This window comes from Mirounga angustirostris, unplaced genomic scaffold (genome assembly GCF_029215605.1).
Source record: "Mirounga angustirostris isolate CCGP_5_RB_7025 unplaced genomic scaffold, mMirAng1.0.hap1 SCAF_7, whole genome shotgun sequence".
Classification (NCBI taxonomy): Eukaryota; Metazoa; Chordata; class Mammalia; order Carnivora; family Phocidae; genus Mirounga; species Mirounga angustirostris.
In genome coordinates, this window is record NW_026991715.1 from 15,690,696 (window position 1) to 15,710,941 (window position 20,246).

Consider the following 20,246-nt stretch of genomic DNA (forward strand, 5'->3'; position numbering starts at 1 on the left):
ACAGAGGCCAGGCCTTCCTGGTGACCAATGAGCAAAGAAGTTTTGCGGTTGGTCAGGCTGGAGGACAGCGCGGAGGAGCCTCTGGGGAGAGCAGAAGGTGGGGTGTCAGCAGTGCCCGTGGGGGACTCAAGTGAGCTCCGCCTCCAGGCCTAATTTTTCCCAGTAGGTTTTTGCTCGCCTTGTTTACTTCTGATCGATCCACAATAATAGGGCAGAGTGAACTTTCCGCGATGTTAATGTGTAGCCTGGAGTAATCTTGCTTAAAACCATCTGAAGCACTCAATTCAAACATCTAAACATGATCTGACTGGCTGGTTATTTCTGCAGCTTTACCACCGCCCCTAACCCCCGCCCCTCAGCCCCATCTAGCTTGTGTTTGCATTGCCTGTAATGTTCTTTATTTGCAGAGCTTGCTGCTTCTTTTTTTTTTTTTTAAGATTTTATTTATTTATTTGAGAGAGAGAATGAGATAGAGCGAGCATGAGAGGGGGGAGGGTCAGAGGGAGAAGCAGACTCCCTGCCGAGCAGGGAGCCCGATGCGGGACTCGATCCAGGGACTCCAGGATCATGACCTGAGCCGAAGGCAGTCGCTCAACCAACTGAGCCACCCAGGCACCCTGCAGAGCTTGCTTCTTAAGGTGCTCTGTGTGTCATCTCCTTTGGACATTTTCCTTTGTCCCCAGCAGGGTTAGGGACCCTTTATTTTGGCACTACTGATGTGATGTTTTGGGTGTGGGGTCTGGGAGTGAACTCTCATGAAAGATTTCTTGAGATGTTTCAGTGCAAAAATGTGGTTTTATTAAAGCACCAGTGTGGTGCCAAAGTGGGGTGTCTCTTGGTCGGATGGGGCCCCCCAAATGTGGGGCGACGATCTGGTGGAGGTCAGTGGTGCGGCCGTGAAAGTATTCACCTGAGGCAGAACAAGGCAATAGAAGTTTATTGAACACACTTCAAGGAGCGGCTGTCTCCAAGGAGGTAGTGGGTGGGGGCTGTTTTTAGAGGGGGAAGATTGTGGACATTGCTGCTATAAACATCGGGGTGTCCACAATAGCCAAACTATGGAAAGAGCCAAGATGTCCATCGACAGATGAATGGATAAAGAAGATGTGGTATATATATATAATGGAATATTATGCAGCCATCAAAAGGAATGAGATCTTGCCATTTGCAATGACGTGGATGGAGCTGGAGGGTATTATGCTGAGTGAAATAAGTCAATCAGAGGTCACATGTATCATATGATCTCACTGATATGAGGAATTCTTTTTTTAAATTTATTTTATTTATTTGACAGAGAGAGACAAAGTGAGAGAAGGAACACAAGCAGGGGGAGTGGGAGAGGGAGAAGCAGGCTTCCCGCTGAGCAGGAAGCCCGATGTGGGACTTGATCCCAGGACCCTGGGATCATGACCTGAGCCGAAGGCAGATGCTCAATGACTGAGCCACCCAGGCACCCTGCTATGAGGAATTCTTAATTTCAGGAAACAAACTGAGGGTTGTTGAAGTGGTGGGGGGTGGGAAAGATGGGGGGGCTGGGTGATGGACATTGGGGAGGGTATATGCTATGGTGAGCGCTGTGAATTGTGTAAGACTGATGAATCACAGACCTGTACCTCTGAAACAAATAATACATTATATGTTAAAAAAAAAAGAAGATAGTAGGAAGGGAAAAATGAAGGGAGGGAAAGTGGAGGGGGAAACGAACCATGAGAGACTATGGACTCTGAGAAACAAACTGAGGGTCTAGAGGGGAGGTAGGTGTGGGGATGGGTTAGCCTGGTGATGGGTATTAAAGAGGGCATGTATTGAATGGAGCACTGGGTGTTATATGCAAACAGTGAATCATGGAACACTACATCAAAAACTAATGATGTAATGTATGGTGATTAACATAATATAATAAAATTTAAAAAAAAAGGGAGAAGGGGAGAAGGTATGGCAACATATGAAATCTTCCCTTTTTTGGGAACCGTGTCTAGTTGTAAGTAGCCCATTGGTTAGTTAGTGCCTATGGGTATTTTGAGATGGGTCTCTTGAGGGGCCTGTCTGTATTCAGCCAGGTGGTTGCTATGGCCCTTTCTGCATTCCATTGCTCAAGCCCGTTGGCCCAAAAGTGGCCTCTACAATGGGGACAAGACCCATGGACAGAAAAGAGCTGCACTGGGATTGTGAGGAGTGACTGATTATATACCTTTTAGTTAGTGGGGGTTAGGGATAGTGTAAGTCTCTGAGGAATTTGGAAGCAAGGCTTTCAGGACCTTGAGGGGGCTAGCTGTTGTTAAGATAAGGTTCGTAAGACCCTTCAGATGTATATGAGTGGGCAAGATGTTGGAAGGATGATTGCTAACATATATTTTGGGGGTGAGGGTATAGATAAAGGAAGTTTCCAAAGGGATTTTTATATGTTAAAGAAGACTTACAGGATTCTGGAGGTTGGGCTAATGTCAAGCTAAGGTTGCTTTTTGCCTCTAGCCAAGTATTTTTATTTTTGTATTTATATGTTTATTTTTTAAATTTAAATTCTAGTTAGTTGACATACAGTTTAATATTGGTTTCAGGAGTAGAGTTCAGTGGCTCATCATTTACACACAACACTCAGTGCTCTTCCTAACAAGTGCCCTCCTTAATACCCATCTCCCATCTGGCCCATCCCCCACCCACCTCCCACCATCTACCCTCAGTTTGTTCTCTATCGTTAAGGGTCTCTCATGATTTGTTTCCCTCTCTCTCTCCCCCTCGCAAATGTTCATCCATTTTGTTAAATTTCACGAGTGAAATCGTACCGTATTTGTCTTTCTCTGACTTATTTCACTTAGCATAATACACTCTAGCTCCATTCACATTGTTGCAAATGGCAAGATTTCATTCTTTTTGATGGCTGAGTCCTATTCCATTGTGTGTGTGTGTGTATACATATATATATATCACACATCTTCTTTATCCACTTAACAGTAGATGGGCATTTGGGCTTCCATAGTTTGGCTATTGTTGATAATGCTGCTATAAACATCAGGGTGCATATATACTCCTTCCAATGTGTATTTTTGTATCCTTTGGGTAAATACCCCGCAGTGCAATTGCCTCTAGCCAAGTACTAACACTAAGGCAGTTGAGTTTCTTGAGCAAGGTCATTCTGCCTGCCTCCAGTATTTGTCAATGGGCTGCAAGTTGTAAGGAGATTTAATTAAAAAAAAAAAATTTATTTATTTATTTGACAGAGAGAGACACAGCGAGAGCAGGAGCATAAGCAGGGGGAGCAGGAGAGGGAGAAGCAGGCTTCCCGCTGAGCAGGGAGCCCGATGCGGGGCTCGATCCCAGACGCTTAACGATTGAGCCACCCAGGTGCCCCGGAGATTTAATTTTTCTACCTTTCTTTTCCCTTTTTTCTCCACATCACTATTAGCAGACCTGTGCAGATTTATCATGGTTTAATCATGATGCACTGTTATGAAAGGTTTACCTTTAATAACTTTGAATAGCTCTGGAGGAACTTATTCATCTGGAAACTTGTGCCTACTACCCATAGATGCTTAATAAATGTTAAATGAATGAATTACAACATATGACCTTTCTCAATATTCAGAAGCAAAGATCATTTAGAAGCACTTGTTAAAAGCTTTTTTTTTTTTTTTTTTTCTTTTGGCCCCAGAGATTCTACTTTGGGAGGTCAGGGTGAGGGTTCAGGACTCTCTGTTTTTGGCAGTTCTTGGATGATTTTCATGCACGAGATTCATGGATTACATTCTAAGACATCTTTACCCATTGGTAAAGGGTGCCTTTTTCCCTTTAGGGCTTATGTCTGAAAGCTATTTGAGGATAGGGGCTGCCTCCTATTTCTCTAGGCTAGCGTCTAAGTCCAGAAAACACTTGTTGAATGAAGGACAAAATGATGGGAGAATGGATGTACGCTTGGTGCCGTGTCAGCCATTTACCACACAGGTCCTAGAGGATCCCATTACTTCTAACAGCGAAAGTGGCCCTCTGAAGTCAAACCCCTTGAGGAGGCTCTCCTGACCCTGGAAGCACCCTGGACTACATTTCCCAGAGTTCCAAGGGACTCCTGCGCAGGCGCACTTGGAAGACTGCGGCGTCCTTTTCCTTCCCCGAAACTCGCAGGTCACTCCCACCCCCTCACCTCCACTCACTCTTTCCTCCGTGTCTCGCAGTGCGAGCTGCGGCTGTTCGGCTTGTGTGTGTGTCTGTCGCAGCAGGCTGGACTCATGGCCTCGCCCCTGCGTTTCGACGGGCGGGTGGTCCTGGTCACCGGCGCGGGGGGAGGTGAGCACGCGAAGGCCGCAGGGCGGACGCCGGCCTAGCTCTTGCGCCCGGAGCCCCGCTTTGCGTCCCGGGATGCGCGCGCAGCCGCAGCTGCAGCCCCAGCGGCGGGGCTGCGGGCGGCGTGGGGCGGCTCGGAGGGGCGGCTCGGAGAACCAGCCCGGGGTCCGGTGGGCAGGGTGGGAGGCCGGGTGACGGCCGTGCTCGAGGAGCCGACTCTGCCGAGGAGGGAGGGGGCCTGGCCAGCGCTGCGTCACACAGCCCCGTGCAGCTCCGCGAGGCCCCGGGTCCTGCAGGAGAGGCGCCGGGCCGGGCTGTGGTTGGCGGGACTCGATGAAAGGTCTCGCCGATGCTCGATCGCCTGTCTTCGGCCTCCGTCGAGTAGACCTGACCTCAGGGGCCCGTGCGCGGCGGGAATCACCCCCAGACTAGGAGGAGGGATGTCAGCCCCTTGCCTTTGAAAAGTCGGCCGTGCCGCGTTTCTCTTCCTCTTTCGGATGGTTTTAGGTTCTTGAGAGGTTCTTCTTCGGAGAGGGGATCTGATAAGAGTCTTCTGCTCGGAGTTTGTATGCTCATCAAGCCAAGCACTGTACTGGACTGACTGGAGTCTCGGTGCGAGTTGTAAATTCAAAATGCCTACGGGAGTCAGGCAGGTGCTAGGGTGCGGTAGGGACAGTAGGAACTGGGGAGCAGACATATTTCTGAAGGGCGCCAGATCTAGGTTTCAGGAGAAACAAAATGGAGATTTGTTACGTGAAATAACCCTATTCTTGAAGGAGAAAAAAAAAGAAAAGAAAACCGCTCATACCCATGGTGATGCTCTACAGTGCGATTTTTCGCTGTTTCCCACCAGCCCGTGATCTCTCTAACCCCCAGGTGTTGGGATCTTGACCTTCCTTGCCTTTGATTCCCACTGGTGGTACCTTGTATCTAGAATAGACCTAAAGTGTAATTAATTTAAATTGTGTATTGAAAGTCACAACAGTGGAATTCTGTTAATCCATCTGTAGCTCCATCTGCATTGATAGAATGGATTCTAACGCCACCTTTCAGAAGGTGCTTTTAGTATTAATTGGTGGCCAAGGATTTTATACTCATAGCTATATTCATCCTAAAATGATCATATGTTTTTGGAAAACTTTTTTTGTTTTGTTTTTTAAAGTAGGCTCCATGCCCAGCATGGAGCCCAATGCGGAGCTTGAACTGATGACCCTGAAACTGAGACCTGAGCTGAGATCAAGAGTTGGTTGCGTAACCAACGGAGCCATCATGTCGTGAATGGTGTATGGGTGTCCTGGGTCATGGTGCACAGAAGGTGTGGGAGAGGGCGCCTAGTTGGCTCAGATGGTTAAGCATCTGCCTTCGGCTCAGGTCATGATCCCAGGTTCCTGGGATCGAGTCCCGCATCGGGCTCCCTGCTCAGCGGGGAGCCTGCTTCTTCCTCTGCCTCTCTTTCTCTCTCTCTCTCTGTCTCTCATGAATAAATAAATAAAATAAAATCTTTAAAAAAAAAAGGTGTGGGAGAATTAAGAGATTATGACAAAATGGAGGCTGGTGCCCCTGGAAAACATTTTGTTTACACTTTACTTTTGATGGAAATAATTAAGTGATGCACTCGGTGTTTTAAGCCTGTTTAAACAGTGAGTGATTCACAGTATGAAATACATTTTGCACCATGACCCAGGACACCCATACACCATTCATGACATGATACATAGTAAATGAAGTGCACTCTAAAATTTTCTGTTTCATTAAGTAAATGCACATTGCAATGTACTAAATTGATTTTATGAATCATTAATGAGTTGTGAGTAGACAATTATGGACTTAGGACCTCCTGTTTATAGAGTCCTGCAGACTTTCCTTTGCCTGGATTATGGTACGGTCGCTAGCTCTTGTCGATCTGAGGGAGAAATACAATTTTGTAGTGAAGTTGAGACTGTCCTAGGTCGTCATTGAGGAAGGGAGACAGAGATCAAGTTGCAGTCCTATAAGGGAGACTGTTGTCCTTGAGGTCTTGGGTTTCTCATTTAGAGATTCATACCCATAGAACTGAGGCAGTGATGAACGTCCCAGGAGGGTGTCGGTGAATGCCTGCTGGGCCTGTGTCTGAGAATTAGTCTGACTCCAACCCACTCCTATTCTACAGATAAAGAGAAATATATCAGGGCGCCTGGGTGGCTCCGTCGGGTAAGGTCTGCTTTTGGCTCAGGTTATGATCCCAGGGTCCTGGGATCGAGTCCCGCGTCGGACTCCCTGCTCAGCGGGGGAGCCTGCCTCTCCCTCTCCCTCTGCCTGCCCCTCCCTCTGCTTGTGCTCTGTCTCTCAAATCAATAAATAAAATCTTTTAAAAAAACAAATCTGTCTGCCCTATTTAGATGCTGTTGTTTAGCTTGAAATATAGATAAGTTTAATGGGAGACCTGGAAGGAGAATTATAGAATTGTCCAGACAATTCTCTGCTTATCAAGCCAAGCACTGTACTTCGAGTGGAGTATTTTGCCGTGATTGGTGGTATTACAGGGGAATAACAGGGTATAATAGCCATTTATTGATTGACTAAAGTGGTTGTGGGGGATGTAACTTGAGAGTGGAGGATTTGGGCCATGGAAGAAGGAAGGAAGTCCAGCCATTTTGGATTTCAGATGATTCTGAGACAGCAGATGTTGGATCTGGAGTGAGTGAGAGTGTGTGAGTAGCTGGAGATTCTGAAGTCACAGGGGAGATGTTGAAGTCATTTGAATTCCTTCAGTTGGTAAAGCTGGAAAGGGAAATAGTCTAGGAAGCTATTTTCAGGGGCTTTGTTGTTAACTTTAGAGTGTAAACCACCTAACCCTGAATGAGCAGTCTGAGTTAAGAATCAATTGAGATTTGACAGTGCTAAAGAAATTAAGGTCAAATAAAAAAAAGAGAGAGAAATGGAGGAGGAAGGGTGATTGGCAATGGATTTAGGTGTGGGTGAGAATTAGGAGAATTAAGAAGGTGTGGGAGAGGGCGCCTAGTTGGCTCAGATGGTTAAGCATCTGCCTTCGGCTCAGGTCATGATCCCAGGTTCCTGGGATCGAGTCCCGCATCGGGCTCCCTGCTCAGCGGGGAGCCTGCTTCTTCCTCTGCCTCTCTTTCTCTCTCTCTCTCTCTGTCTCTCATGAATAAATAAATAAAATAAAATCTTTAAAAAAAAAGGTGTGGGAGAATTAAGAGATTATGACAAAATGGAGGCTGTTGGATTTAACTTTTTGTGCATTTGACTCTAAAGCTGTGCTGGGTGTTGTGGGAAGGGCAAAAGAGTGACATATTCAATCTCACCCATCAAGGACCTTCTAGTTTAATTAGGGAGGCGGACTAATGGACATAAAGTATTTAAATAATGTTTAAACACAATATTAAAACATGCAAGGACCCTTCCTAATCTGCTAATGAATTAGTGGTGTTGGAGGGAAAAGAAAGGAGACTGTCACTTTTTACTAAAGCTTACTTTATTACTTTATTTGCAGATTTATGTATAGTTTATATGGGCCTTGATGATAAAGGAACATCACTTGACATTATCTTTTGAGAGAACTATATATCTTGATTTTAAGTTGAGACAATTCTCTGATTAAATTAGGTCACTCTCTCTACCAGAGACCCACCCCATTCCTTTCATCTGATGATTTTCTACTGTGTTACCATTAATTTTGCATTCTGGGATTTCTGGTCATAAGCGTTTGATTTCCTTAAAAACACAATGTTTAGAACACGTGCTTCAGCCTTGATCTGATAAGATATGAGAAGACTTGAGTTATTTGTATTGGCTAAGGACTTTTTTTTTTTTTTTAATTTATTTGTCAAAGAGAGAGAAAGAGAGCACAAGCAAGGGGAGAGGCAGAGGCAGAGGGAGAAGCAGACTCCCCGCTGAGCAGGGAGCCCGATGCGGGGCTCCATCCCGGGACCCTGGGATCATGACCCCAGCCGAAGGCAGACACTTAACAAGACAGCCACCAAGGCGTCGGCTAAAGACCCATCCCCCACCCCCCTCCCCTCTAGAACCCTCAGTTTGTTTCTCAGAGTCTTCTTTATTCTAAAATCAATTATTTGGTGATATCTTTCAGTTTTGGATAATTTTATATTTCGGGTTCTTTTTAGAAGAGTCTGATACTTTAGCGATCTCAGTTTGTTATTTGTATGCTTCTTTATCAATTTAAATTAAATTTAAACTACTAATTAAATTTATCAGGTAATTTAAATTAAAAAAATGTATACATGTTAAAGCGATTTAAATAATATAAGGGGCGCCTGGGTGGCTCAGTCGCTAAGCGTCTGCCTTCAGCTCAGGTCATGATCCCAGGATCCTGGGATCGAGTCCCACATTGGGCTCCCTCCTCGAGGGGAAGCCTGCTTCTCCCTCTCCCACTTGTGTTCCTGCTCTCGCTGTCTCTGTCTCTATAAAATAAATAAATAAAATCTTAAAAATAAATAAATAAATAAATAATATAAAAGTAAGCCTTCCACTCGTGGTTGCTAGTCACACAGTTCTGTTCCCCAGAGGTAGCCTCTTAATTGCTAGTTTCTTATATAGTCTTCCTGAGATATTCTATGCTTCTAAAACCTATATAAGTATATGTATATATTTTGGATAACAAATTTGCACCTTGTACCTTTGAGTCAGAACTAAATATTTTTTGTATTTGGTAACTGTGTAGGCAAGGTTCAGTACAGGATATAGAAATCAGTAGATATTTGAAGCAGGAAAGGATTTAGTACATGTATTTGGGGGGTGCCTGGCTGGCTCAGTTGGTAGAGCATGTGACTCATAATCTCAGGGTCGTGAGCTCAAGCCCCATGTTGGGCATGGAGCCTACTTAAAAAAATAAAATTAAAAATTAAAAAATAAATAAACCACCACAGGCAGTTGGGTCTTTCCACTTGGTCTTGCAGTGACTTCTGGAATAGTCGGAACTGGTTCAGTAGGGGAGCTCCTCCCTCGGAGGCAGCTGTTGGAACTGCTGCAGCCCAAACAGCCCCTGGATACCAAGGGTCTAGAGAGTGGAAGCTGCTAGCTGGAGCTAGATCAAGAGGGAGCTCGACCAGGAAGTTGGCACTGCACACTCTGTTTCTTAATACCCAGGAAGCTTCAAGAAAGCAGCTTTATTTTTTTTAAATTTTATTTTATTATGTTACGTTAATCACCATACATTACATCATTAGTTTTTGATGTAGTGTCCCATGATTCATTGTTTGCGTATAACACCCAGTGCTCCATTCAGTACATGCCCTCTTTAATACCCATCACCAGGCTAACCCATCCCCCACCCCCCTCCCCTCTAGAACCCTCAGTTTGTTTCTCAGAGTCCATCGTCTCTCATGGTTCGTCTCCCCCTCCGATTTGCCCCCCTTCATTTTTCCCTTCCTACTATCTTCTTTTTTTTTTTTAAACATATAATGTATTATTTGTTTCAGAGGTACAGGTCTGTGATTCAACAGTCTTACACAATTCACAGCACTCACCATAGCACATACCCTCCCCAGTGTCTATCACCCAGTCACCCCATCCCTCCACCCCACCCCCCACTCCAGCAACCCTCAGTTTGTTTCCTGAGATTAAGAATTCCTCATATCAGTGAGGTCATATGATACATGTCTTTCTCTGATTGACTTAAGGAAAGCAGCTTCTTAACCAATGGCAACAGCCTGAAGTCACCATAAGCTAACTTCTGCCTCATTTCCACCTTCCAGATGTGCAAATGCCTATAATGGTGGAACCCAGTTCCCTTGGAGCTTCCTAGCAGCTAGGTAGGGGGGTAGGAAATGATAGGCAGAATAGGTGGAAAATACAGTTTTAAGCTTTCTGACCTCTGTAAGTAGAAGAGGGTGAGTTAGATGGGGAGAGTACCAGGGAAGGCTCTGTCACTGTAATACAGTTAATTGCTCGCCAGTTACTTTAAAATAGGGGTTGATTTGAATGGAACCCCCAAAGTGCTAACATTTGCTCAACTTTCTTGATGCTTTTGTTTTTTATTAGGACTGGGCCGAGCCTATGCCCTGGCTTTTGCAGAAAGAGGTGCATCCGTTGTTGGTAAGTTGATACATTTTTCTTTTCTTTTTTTTAAAATATTTTTATTTATTTTATTTATTTATTTGAGAGAGATAGCGAGAGCAGGAACACAAGCAGAGAGAGTTCAAGAGGGAGAACCAGGCTTCCCGCCAAGCAGGGAGCCCGATGCGGGGCTTGATCCCAGAACCCCGGGATCATGACCTGAGCCGAAGGCAGACGTTTAACGACTGAGCCACCCAGACGCCCCAATACATTTTTCTTTTTAATGAGTAGCTTGTATGGAAAGTACTGTCGTCACAAGTCAGTCACCTTTGTCTTTATGTCAAATAGTTTGTCAAGGTCAAATTTCATCACTAATTATTTCTTCTGCCAGCAAAACTTCCTCCTTGAGGCTGACTCTCTAACTTACTTTTTTAGAGTAGACTAGTTTCACAGAATTTGCAGCCAAACAGAATTGATAAAGATGGTCAGGCATTCATTGTATAAAAGGAAATTCTTGAATTTGGAAAACTGTGAGCTGTAATTTTTTGAGACAGAAGGCTGGTTCAAGATGAATCCCTTTAAGTGTAAATATATTGATGAGAATAAGAAGTGCATTTTGAGGACTAGAAGTTTGGAGTCAGGGAATCCAGAGTATTTTTATTTTTTTCTTTTTAAACCTCTTTAATCAAAATTTTTTATATGGGAGCTTTTCCCAACAAATTGTTAAAAGTTTTCGTTGAAGGGACAGTTGCATGAATTTTATTATGGATCATCAGTTGGAAGATGCTGTATTGAAGGATCACAAGGTGGGAGGTTTTAGTAATTTAAATGTTTTGGCCTGGTATGATGTGGTGCATGCAGGAGTGGATTTGTCTGCCACCAAGCCTTTGTGGGCAATAATTGAATGAGTGCTCAGTGCAGGGTAGGTAGGTAGGACAGACGATAGGGCCTAATATTTATTAGTCTCTAATTATTCCTGTGCAATATTCTATTTATTGCACAGGAAATACAATATTTCCTGTGCAAAGAAGGTACTTTGTTCATTGGATCTTTTTTGTTGTTTGACATAGACTCTTCTTGGAGGGGGGTGGGGGAGGGGACAGATGTGTCTTTGAAATTGGTTGAATAAATTCCTATTTTTTGTGGGATTAAGATATAATCTTAGTTTATAGATTATAAACTAATAATCTGTTGGGATAAAATTGTTGGCCCACAAGGACTTCCTAATGACAGTTTTTCTACCTCTTATTAAGGGATAGAGAGAGACAAATTTCCCCCAATTTGTTTATGGAGACATGCATAACCAAAAGGTTATACACCCCGGTTTTCTAGACAAAGAACACTCAAGCAGGACATTTAATTATACTCTTCTCCCTCAGGGTAGATATGTAGCTTATCTTTATGGAAGGGACACAGAATCTTTGGATGTTCCTTGTTTAAAGACATATCCACCGTCTATTAATCCAATCTGCTTCTTGTGGCAAGCACAAATTTTGACATTGTGGTATTTAGCCAGAGGGTGTATAGTTCAGGCCCCGTTTGCCAGATTTTTGTAAGATACTTCATTGTCAGGGTCCACAGACCCATGTTGGTACTGTTTTTGTTTTTTTTTCTATCCGTTACTTAATATTTTTACCTTATAACTTTTGATTTATCTACATTTTTTCTGCTCAATTCTGTACATGTAAGGACTCCCATTTTATCTTCTGTAGCTCCTAAAGGATTTAGAATATTTCCTCTGCAAAGAAGGTACTTTGTTCATTGGATCTTTTTTGTTGTTTGACATACACTCTTCCTGGAGGGGAGTGGGAGAGGGGACAGGTGTGTCTTCGAGATTGGTCAAATAAATTCCTATTTTTTGTGGGATTAAGATATAATCTTAGTTTATAAACTTATTTTGTAAAGACTTTTACAGCAACGGTGTTCGTGCGGATCAGTTTTCCTGTATTGATCTCTTACTGCTGAATGTATTAAATTCAGAACAGGAGTTTTTGAGTTCCAACAAAAAGATAAAGAGGTCCAGTGTGTCTGTTTATTTTGTCATTGCAGCAAGCGCTGGTGAAGTCCAGCAGGACAGAAAGTTTGTATCTTGGAAAATCATTTGTCATACTTGGCTGAAGAGCCAGATTTCGTTTGGTTAAGTGGAAAAGTTGATCTATGTGAAACGGCTTAGCTTTTGGCTGATTTTTTTCTACTGCTTTTTTTCTGCGACCTACCTGTGAACTTTCTAGACCAACCGCAATTTGTGTTCTTCCCTGGCCACTGCTACCCCCTAGTTTAGCTTTTCAGATCCTGCTTCCAGCTTGCATCGCACACACTACTGTTTCTCCTTTGTTAGTTTTTGTTCTGCCCTGCGTATTTTTTTACATGAGTAAGAAAAAGTAGGGGAATAAATAAACCTGGGAGGGTATGACATCAGAGTATCTTGTCTATGAAAGAGTGATTCCTCCTAATTTTATGGCTAGCTCAGAATTCCATAAGAAGTAAGACCAAAAGGATAGAGTAGCTTGTTTCTCTTATAAGTCACCTTATGCTGGCTTATGCTGGGTTAACAAACAAATCTCAATGGCTGACAATAGTAAAGAATTATTGCATGCTTTTGTGGCCTTTTAGCCTCCAGTTAACTGTGTCTCTGCTCTCAGTGTCTTCCTAATTTCAGGATCCCAGCTAAAGGAGCAGCTTCTGTCTGGGACCTTGCTGTTCTTGGGATGGAGGGAGAATACCACTGGATGCCTCCTAATCTCTTCTGTGATAGCATGCCCCTGCCCTTCCCATTTCGTTGGCCAGAGGAAGTTCCTGGACCAAGCATCACAAAAGATATTCTCTAACTTATGTTAATATGATTGCTATGTTTTATATTCCGTGATATAAAGAATTACGGGAGATCTCAGTCTGGTGTAAGAAGTGCTCAGCCTTTGGCTGATAGTTACAACAGGGATGTTCAGCGTTGTATAAACTACATCTTACAGGAAATGTTTACACATGCCTGAAGTGAATGTTGGCAATGGAATTGTTTTGGGCTTTTCTCAGTAGTTGTGTCATAGGCAGGACTCTGAGTCTTGAGTGTTCTCTTGAGGGCATGAACACAAAGATGACTCAAGTGGTCCAGCAAGAAGAACCTCTCTTTTGACCGTTAGAATGGCAGAACCTTTTCAATTCTTGAAGTGGAGAAGCAGCACCTTTGGGTAGTTGAAATCCTGATCCTTTTAGATGGGCATGATTTCTTTCCCGTGCTGCCGTGGCCCAGTGTTGGTAAAGATGACTCTTAGGTTCCCGAGGCCTGATGCCAGCGCCCGTCTTTTCAGCCCCTGTGTGATCCTCACAGCTGAAAGGGGAACCATGGTGGGAACACTGCCCTGCCTTCGAAGTCAGGTCGCGCTTCCAGTCCTGGCGTCTCTCACTGTTAGTAGCCACCTTCTCGAGCTTGGAGCATTATGGTGGGGATTAAGTGACATCAAAAACAAGGCCTTTGTAAAGGCAAGAGAACCGAGCCGATGGTAGGGACCGCCTGCCATGCGCTAGGTGCTGTGCTCACGACCTGGGTGCGTCAAAGTGAGCCTGAGTCTTGCCCACTCAAGGGCATTCTAGCCTCTTTACATAAGACGTGTTTCTTTTGTAGATTCTTTTTTATTTATTTTATTTTTCTTATTTTTTTTTTAAAGATTTTATTTATTTATTTGACAGAGAGATAGAGAGAACAAGTAGGCAGAGAGGCAGGCAGAGGGAGAGAGAGAAGCAGGCTCCCCGCTGAGCAGGGAGCCTGATGCAGGGCTCGATCCCAGGACCCTGGGATCATGACCTGAGCCGAAGGCAGCCGCTTAACCAACTGAGCCACCCAGGCGCCCCTTGTAGATTCTTTTTAAAAATTTTTATTTTATTATGTTAATCCCCATACATTACATCATTAGTTTTTGATGCAGTGTTCCATGATTCATTGTTTGCGCATAACACCCAGTGCTCCATGCAGAACGTGCCCTCTTTAATACCCATCACCAGGCTAACCCATCCCCCCACCCCCTCCCCTGTAAAACCCTCAGTTGGTTTCTCAGAGTCCATCGTCTCTCATGGTTCGTCTCCCCCTCCGATTTCCCCCCCTTCATTCTTCCCCTCCTGCTATCTTCTTCTCCCTTTTTTTTTTTTTTTTAACATATCATGTATTATTTGTTTCAGAGGTACAGGTCTGTGATTCAGATTTCTTTAAGGATCTTTTGTAGATTCTTAAAGAAAAGAGCCTGCCTTAGGCACTGATGTATTCTCTCAAGTGTAAGCTTGGTGCTTTGCTTAGTGATCAGTCAAGACATACATGCTGAGACTGGTGTGGCCACTCTGGAGAAGAGTATGGCAGGTCCTCACCAAGCTCAAAATAGAGCTACCCTATGGTCTAGCAATTGCACTAGTAGGTATTTACCCAAAGAATACAAAAATACACATTCGAAGGAGTGCATGCACCCTGATGTTTATAGTAGCATTATCAACAATAGCCAAACTGTGGAAACAGCCCAGATGCCCATCGAGTGCTGAATGGATAAAGAAGACACACACACACACACACACACACACACACACACACACACACACACAGGAATACTACTCAGCCATCAAAAAGAATGAAATCTTGCCATTTGCAGTGTTGTGGATGGAGCTAGAGCATGCTGTGGTAAGGGAAATGAGTCAATCAGAGAAAGACAAATAACAGATGATTTCATTCATGTGGAATTTAAGAAACACAACAGACGAACTTACGGGAGAGGGAAAAAGAGGGAGGGAAATAAATCATGAGAGACTTTTTTTTTTACTATTTTATTTATTTATTTGACAGAGAGAGACACAGTGAGAGAAGGAACACAAGCAGGGGGAGTGGGAGAGGGAGAAGCAGGCTTCCCGCGGAGCAGGGAGCCCGATGCAGGGCTCAATCCCAGGACCCCGGGACCATGACCCGAGCCGAAGGCAGACGCTTAACGACTGAGCCACCCGGCCGCCCCAGTCATGAGAGACTCTTAACAACAAAGAACAATGTGAGGGTTGATGGAGGGAGGTGGGTGGGGGATGGGCTAGATGGGGGATGGGCATTAAGGAGGGCACTTGTGATGAGTGCTGGGTGTTGTGCTGAACTTTACTCCTGAAACCAATATTGAACTGTATGCCAACTAACTAGAATTTAAATTAAACAAATAAATACATAAATAAATACATAAAGGGGAAAAAAGACATACATGCTGATTAAATGAATAAGTTATATGACACATGGAGAAAGATCTCAAGAAGGCACGTGTGGATTTCAGCTTATAATAAATGAGCTATATGTACAATGCCCACGGCTTCCCCAGGTGCTTCTTGTGACTATCACGATCCCAGGTTATGGGGGCAGCCTTTAAAAATAGCTTTAGAATAGCTCTGGACTGATTATCATTTTTAAATGATAGAAAAACTAAAAATAAGGGCGCCTGGGTGGCTCAGTCGGTTAAGTGTCTGCCTTCAGCTCAGGTCATGGTCCCAGGATCAGCAGGGAGTCTGCTTCTCCCTCTCCCTCTGCCTGCCACTCTGCCTACTTGTGATCTCTCTCTCTGTCAAATAAATAAATAAAATCTTAAAAAAGAAAAAGGAAAACTAAAAATATTTTATACAGTTAATAAACAACATCATATGGACTCCTTTATTCATCCAACAGTTATTTATTGGGTGCTTGTCATATAGCAAGCCCTGTTCTGGGAGCTGAGGGGATGGAGTGGGGTCCCTGTTTTCATAGAGATTACCATTCTAGTTAGGGGGGCATTGGGGAAACAGACAGTCAATACATATATAAAACTGTATCAGATAATGAAGAGTGCTGTGGAGAAAGAGTGAATGGCCTGGAAGAGAACTCTGAGGAGGGACCTGGGGGCAGGGAAGGGTTGTGCCAGGAGAAGCCCCGGGGCCCGGCTGGTGCCTCAGTCTTGAGGCGGGAGCAGACTAACTTGTGTTCAAGGTCAGCAAGAGGGCCATTGCAGCGGGAGCAAGGTCATCGAGGGGAGCAAAACTCGGAGATGAGAACAGAGGTCACAGAAAGCCAGATTGTGTCAGATCCTTTAGCTTTGAGTCAGGACGGGCTTTTACCCTGATTGAGATGGGAAGCCATTGGTGAATGGAAATAGAGGGACAGCATGACCTGATTTAAGCTTTAAATGGATGGTTCTGATTTCTGTGTAGAGATTGTGGGAGAGCAAGAGTGCAAGTGGAGGATGATGAGGTCATTGGGGCTTTTATACTATTAACTCTTTTTGTACATTCTTAGGCTTTTTCCATTAAAGGAGGGAGAGAACGAAGAGGAAGCAGAGAGTCCTATCAAGATACTGCAATAATCCACATAAGAGATGGTGGTGATTTAAATAGGTCATAGGGGTGAACGTGGTACAAAGAGGTTAAATTCTAGGTATATTTTGGAGGTAGATATGGCAGGGTTTGCTGATTTGCTTATGTGGGTTGCAAGGGAAGGGGAAGATAGGGGCCATTTACTGAGACCGGGAAAGACCGTAGGAGGACCGGATGGGCAGGGAGGAGATGTTCCTGCTAGACTTTCAGATGGAGGTATTCAGTAAGCAGTGGCATACAAGACTGTAGTTGGGGGACAGGTTACAACTATATAAATCTGAATATTCTCAGTTTATAAATGGTACTTGAAGGCAGGAGGCTGGATCACATTACCCGGGTAGGGAGTATAGACGAGCAGGAGAAGAGGTCCAAGGACAGAACTCTGGACGATCAGTTTCTAATTTTCCCCTTTTTTCTCTCAGTAAGGATGCCTTTGATGCCATCTTGTTGTTCAGACAAAGAAAATCAGATACAGGAGCCTAATTTAAGACCCTGCTGTCTCAGCTACCACTGCATTTTCTGGCCCCTTACATATTTAGAAACACGATGGCCACGCTGGAGAGGCTTTTTGATGAACGAGAGTGATTGTATCTTTCGGCCAGACAGTGAAAACAGTATGGCAACTCTGTGTCATTCCCTTTTTTGTTTAGTGGAAAAAATTGTTTTTAGGATAAAAGAAACAACATTAGAGGAACAGAGTGGCATTGTGGTAGGTCCAGGTTCTAGTCTGGATTTTGCCATTTCATGCAGCCTTGGCGCCTGGGGCAAGTCACCTAACCCTTCCCGACTTTCCTCAGCCGAGAAACTGGGAACAGCTGTTCTGCCAGTGTTCCCAAAAGCTCTGTCGAGATCAAAGGCTGCAGTGTACCCCGTGGTTCTTTGAAAACGTCAAGTATGCATATACCAGTATAAGGTACGAATGGTATTTTAAAACTTTATTATTATTATTCCTTAGAATTTTAGCCATCCATTTAATGGTAACAGTGTCACCTAGTATGGGTACATTTTTCTTTGCATGTAATTGCAAAAAGATCTTTTCACATTGTTGCTATCCCAGGCTTTCACTGTGTAACCTGAGAAGTACTTTTCTAGTTCAGGTTGTAACCCTGTGATTTAAGTTTGGTGACAGTGGCATGATGAATGGGGCCAGTGTTCATGGAGTACATTCTAGTATAGAGACTTGTCTTGAATAAATCTGTTCTGATGCTGTTTAACTGCATGGCACTGATCTCAGTAAATTATTTACCCAGGCTTCAGGGCTTACCTGTTTGGTTGCACTTTGAACGATTTCCACTTGAGGGTAGTGTTCCATTGCCCAATGGAGCAATTCTTTCTAAACATCCCATTTGCCAATTTGCTTTTGAACTTTGCCTTACTTAGTTAGAAAGGCTCTTAAAAGACTGTTAGCTGCATGTCTTAAACTCCTGATATTTTTTACTGGTTGTTTCCTGTCATTTGAGTAATTTCATGGAAATGAACAATTAAGAGAATTTAGTCTTGAGAATCTTTTTTTAATCTCTTGAGGGATAATGTAAGCCTCTTTCCATTATTTTGTGTCTTCATACCAGTTTTTATTTGCAGTAAGACAGTAAGACTACATGGTAGAAAAATATATTCCAGTCCACGTTCTGAAAAACTTTTTTCCTTAAAAAAGTTATATGAAAACACATTTGACTTAGCTGATTTTCGGTGTGGCTAGGCATTGGCTTTTTCCCTGCCTCATTCCCTTATCTTTAACCACCCAATCCCATCGAGCCTTCACCCGAATGAAAAAAAGAAGAAAAAAAGGGATTGAGAGAGAGGAGAGAAACATTCTTTAAAAGAAAAAAAAAATCTTGTTTTTTTTTCCCCAGATGTGGCGACCATCAATTTGATAATATTAAACAGCTTTAAATTTTAGTATATTACCATGCGTTTATTAACTAGTAATTTTTTTTACTGTTGTTCCTCTAAATTTATGTAATAATATTATTACAAAATACTCATTTTGCAATGTAAATTATTTCTTTGTCCCAAGTGTTTTTATTAAATTGTTTTTTTCAAGTTATTTGGAATTGATCTATGCATCTTCTCATTAGTTTTGGCATGTTATTTTGTAAATTTTACCTTAAATTGTGACATACACTAACTTTGTTATTTGTCCCCATTATTTAGTTCTGTTGGTTTTTATGTACTTGTTGCTGAAATCTGTATATTACTCTAGCCAACCCATACTTTAACGTTCAGTAGATGAGAAAGTCTTTGAGGACCAGCACCATTCTCCTACGTCTTAGTGCCCCTCTGTAGTACAATTTCCTTGCGAATAGTAAACGCTTGATGAATCTTTGTATATGTATAATTGGACACAGCGAGATGTTATGCGGTGAGTATGGTCAGTTGTTAAACATCTAACGATGGAGTCATGGTATCAATTAGTGGCTGAATACGTTTGAGTTCTGTATATAGTTTCTGATCTCTTTTAACAAATAATTTTTATTTCTTTCATGGTAGACCCTAATACAGTTTGTTTTATGAATATTTTTCTTCTTTTTGCTGGAAGTGGGTTGAATCATATTCTTTTGTCTTTTCAAAAAAGAAAAAGCATTGCAAAGTTAAAAATCTTGTGACCTGAACCTGCGTTTAAATATTTTTACTGCTTCATGTATCTCTCTCTCTAGAAACAAAGGGCCATGTTTGAAAGTATGTATGTATCTCCTGGCATGTTTCATAAGACAGGGATAGGGTCAGAAGGAACTGAAGAGGTGACAAAAGAAATACACTCACAATGGGATTTTATTTCCAGTTCGTATTTTGAGGTTGAGAAATGAGTTCTTGTTTGTTTTTGCATTGCAGTGAATGACTTAGGAGGGGACATCAAGGGATTGAGTAAAGGCTCCTTAGCAGCTGCTGATAAGGTTGTTGAAGAAATAAGAAGTAAAGGTGGAAAAGCCGTGGCCAACTATGGTATGGTATTTGAAAGAGCTATACTATTCTTGCATTTTCCTTCAACTAATGCTGTTGTTCACATTAATAATCATTGAGCAAATGTCTCAGCATTCCAGTGTGATTATGAGATTAGATTTTCTCTGAGTCAGCCAAATCTGTTTGGCTGTCTATTTTATATAATATATGAGGTTTTTAAAAACTTTTGATGTAGGTTATTTCATGAGTCTTAACTTTTAGCATATTGTTTAACATTTTTATTAATCAGTGCATGATAAAATCAGTAAATTATTAATGATGTGGATAGGAATATGCTCTTGTTCTTGACATACCCGTTTTAGCTACAGAATAACATTAGATTCTTCTTTTAAAATTGTTTTAGAAAAATTCTTATAGTAATATAGCATAGGAAGTAAAATGCCTCCTTTCTGGTATCCAAACACCAAGTTCCATTTTGCACAAGTAATCATTGTTCTTTGTAACTTTCTTACCTTTATAAAAACATAAGAGTCAAAGTTAGGTATTAAAATAAAGCCATGAGGAAAAATAGCATTTGATGTATCAATTCTAATAGTATCTGTAAGGAACTTTCTTGAATAAATTTACTTTAAAAAGTGAGTGTTTATTGACTTTTCTGCAAATTAGATTGTTTTTATTAGCCAGAGGTAAAATTAGATTGCCAGTCA

General features: G+C 42.6%; 1 protein-coding gene and 1 non-coding gene across 2 annotated transcripts in view; both read left to right on the forward strand.

The window, feature by feature from the left end:
- The first annotated feature begins 4,094 nt into the window (after positions 1 to 4,094).
- HSD17B4 (hydroxysteroid 17-beta dehydrogenase 4) overlaps positions 4,095 to 20,246 on the forward strand; it is an 89,858-nt gene continuing 73,706 nt past the window's right edge. Inside the window, exons 1-3 of the mRNA XM_064595810.1 lie at positions 4,095 to 4,278; positions 10,276 to 10,329; positions 19,471 to 19,581. Coding sequence (XP_064451880.1) covers positions 4,221 to 4,278; positions 10,276 to 10,329; positions 19,471 to 19,581 — 223 coding nt within the window. The 5' untranslated portion in view covers positions 4,095 to 4,220. The remainder of the gene's footprint in view (positions 4,279 to 10,275; positions 10,330 to 19,470; positions 19,582 to 20,246) is intronic.
- Positions 9,033 to 9,105, forward strand: TRNAM-CAU (transfer RNA methionine (anticodon CAU)). Its single transcript has one exon. It is a non-coding gene; the product is annotated as a tRNA-Met (tRNA).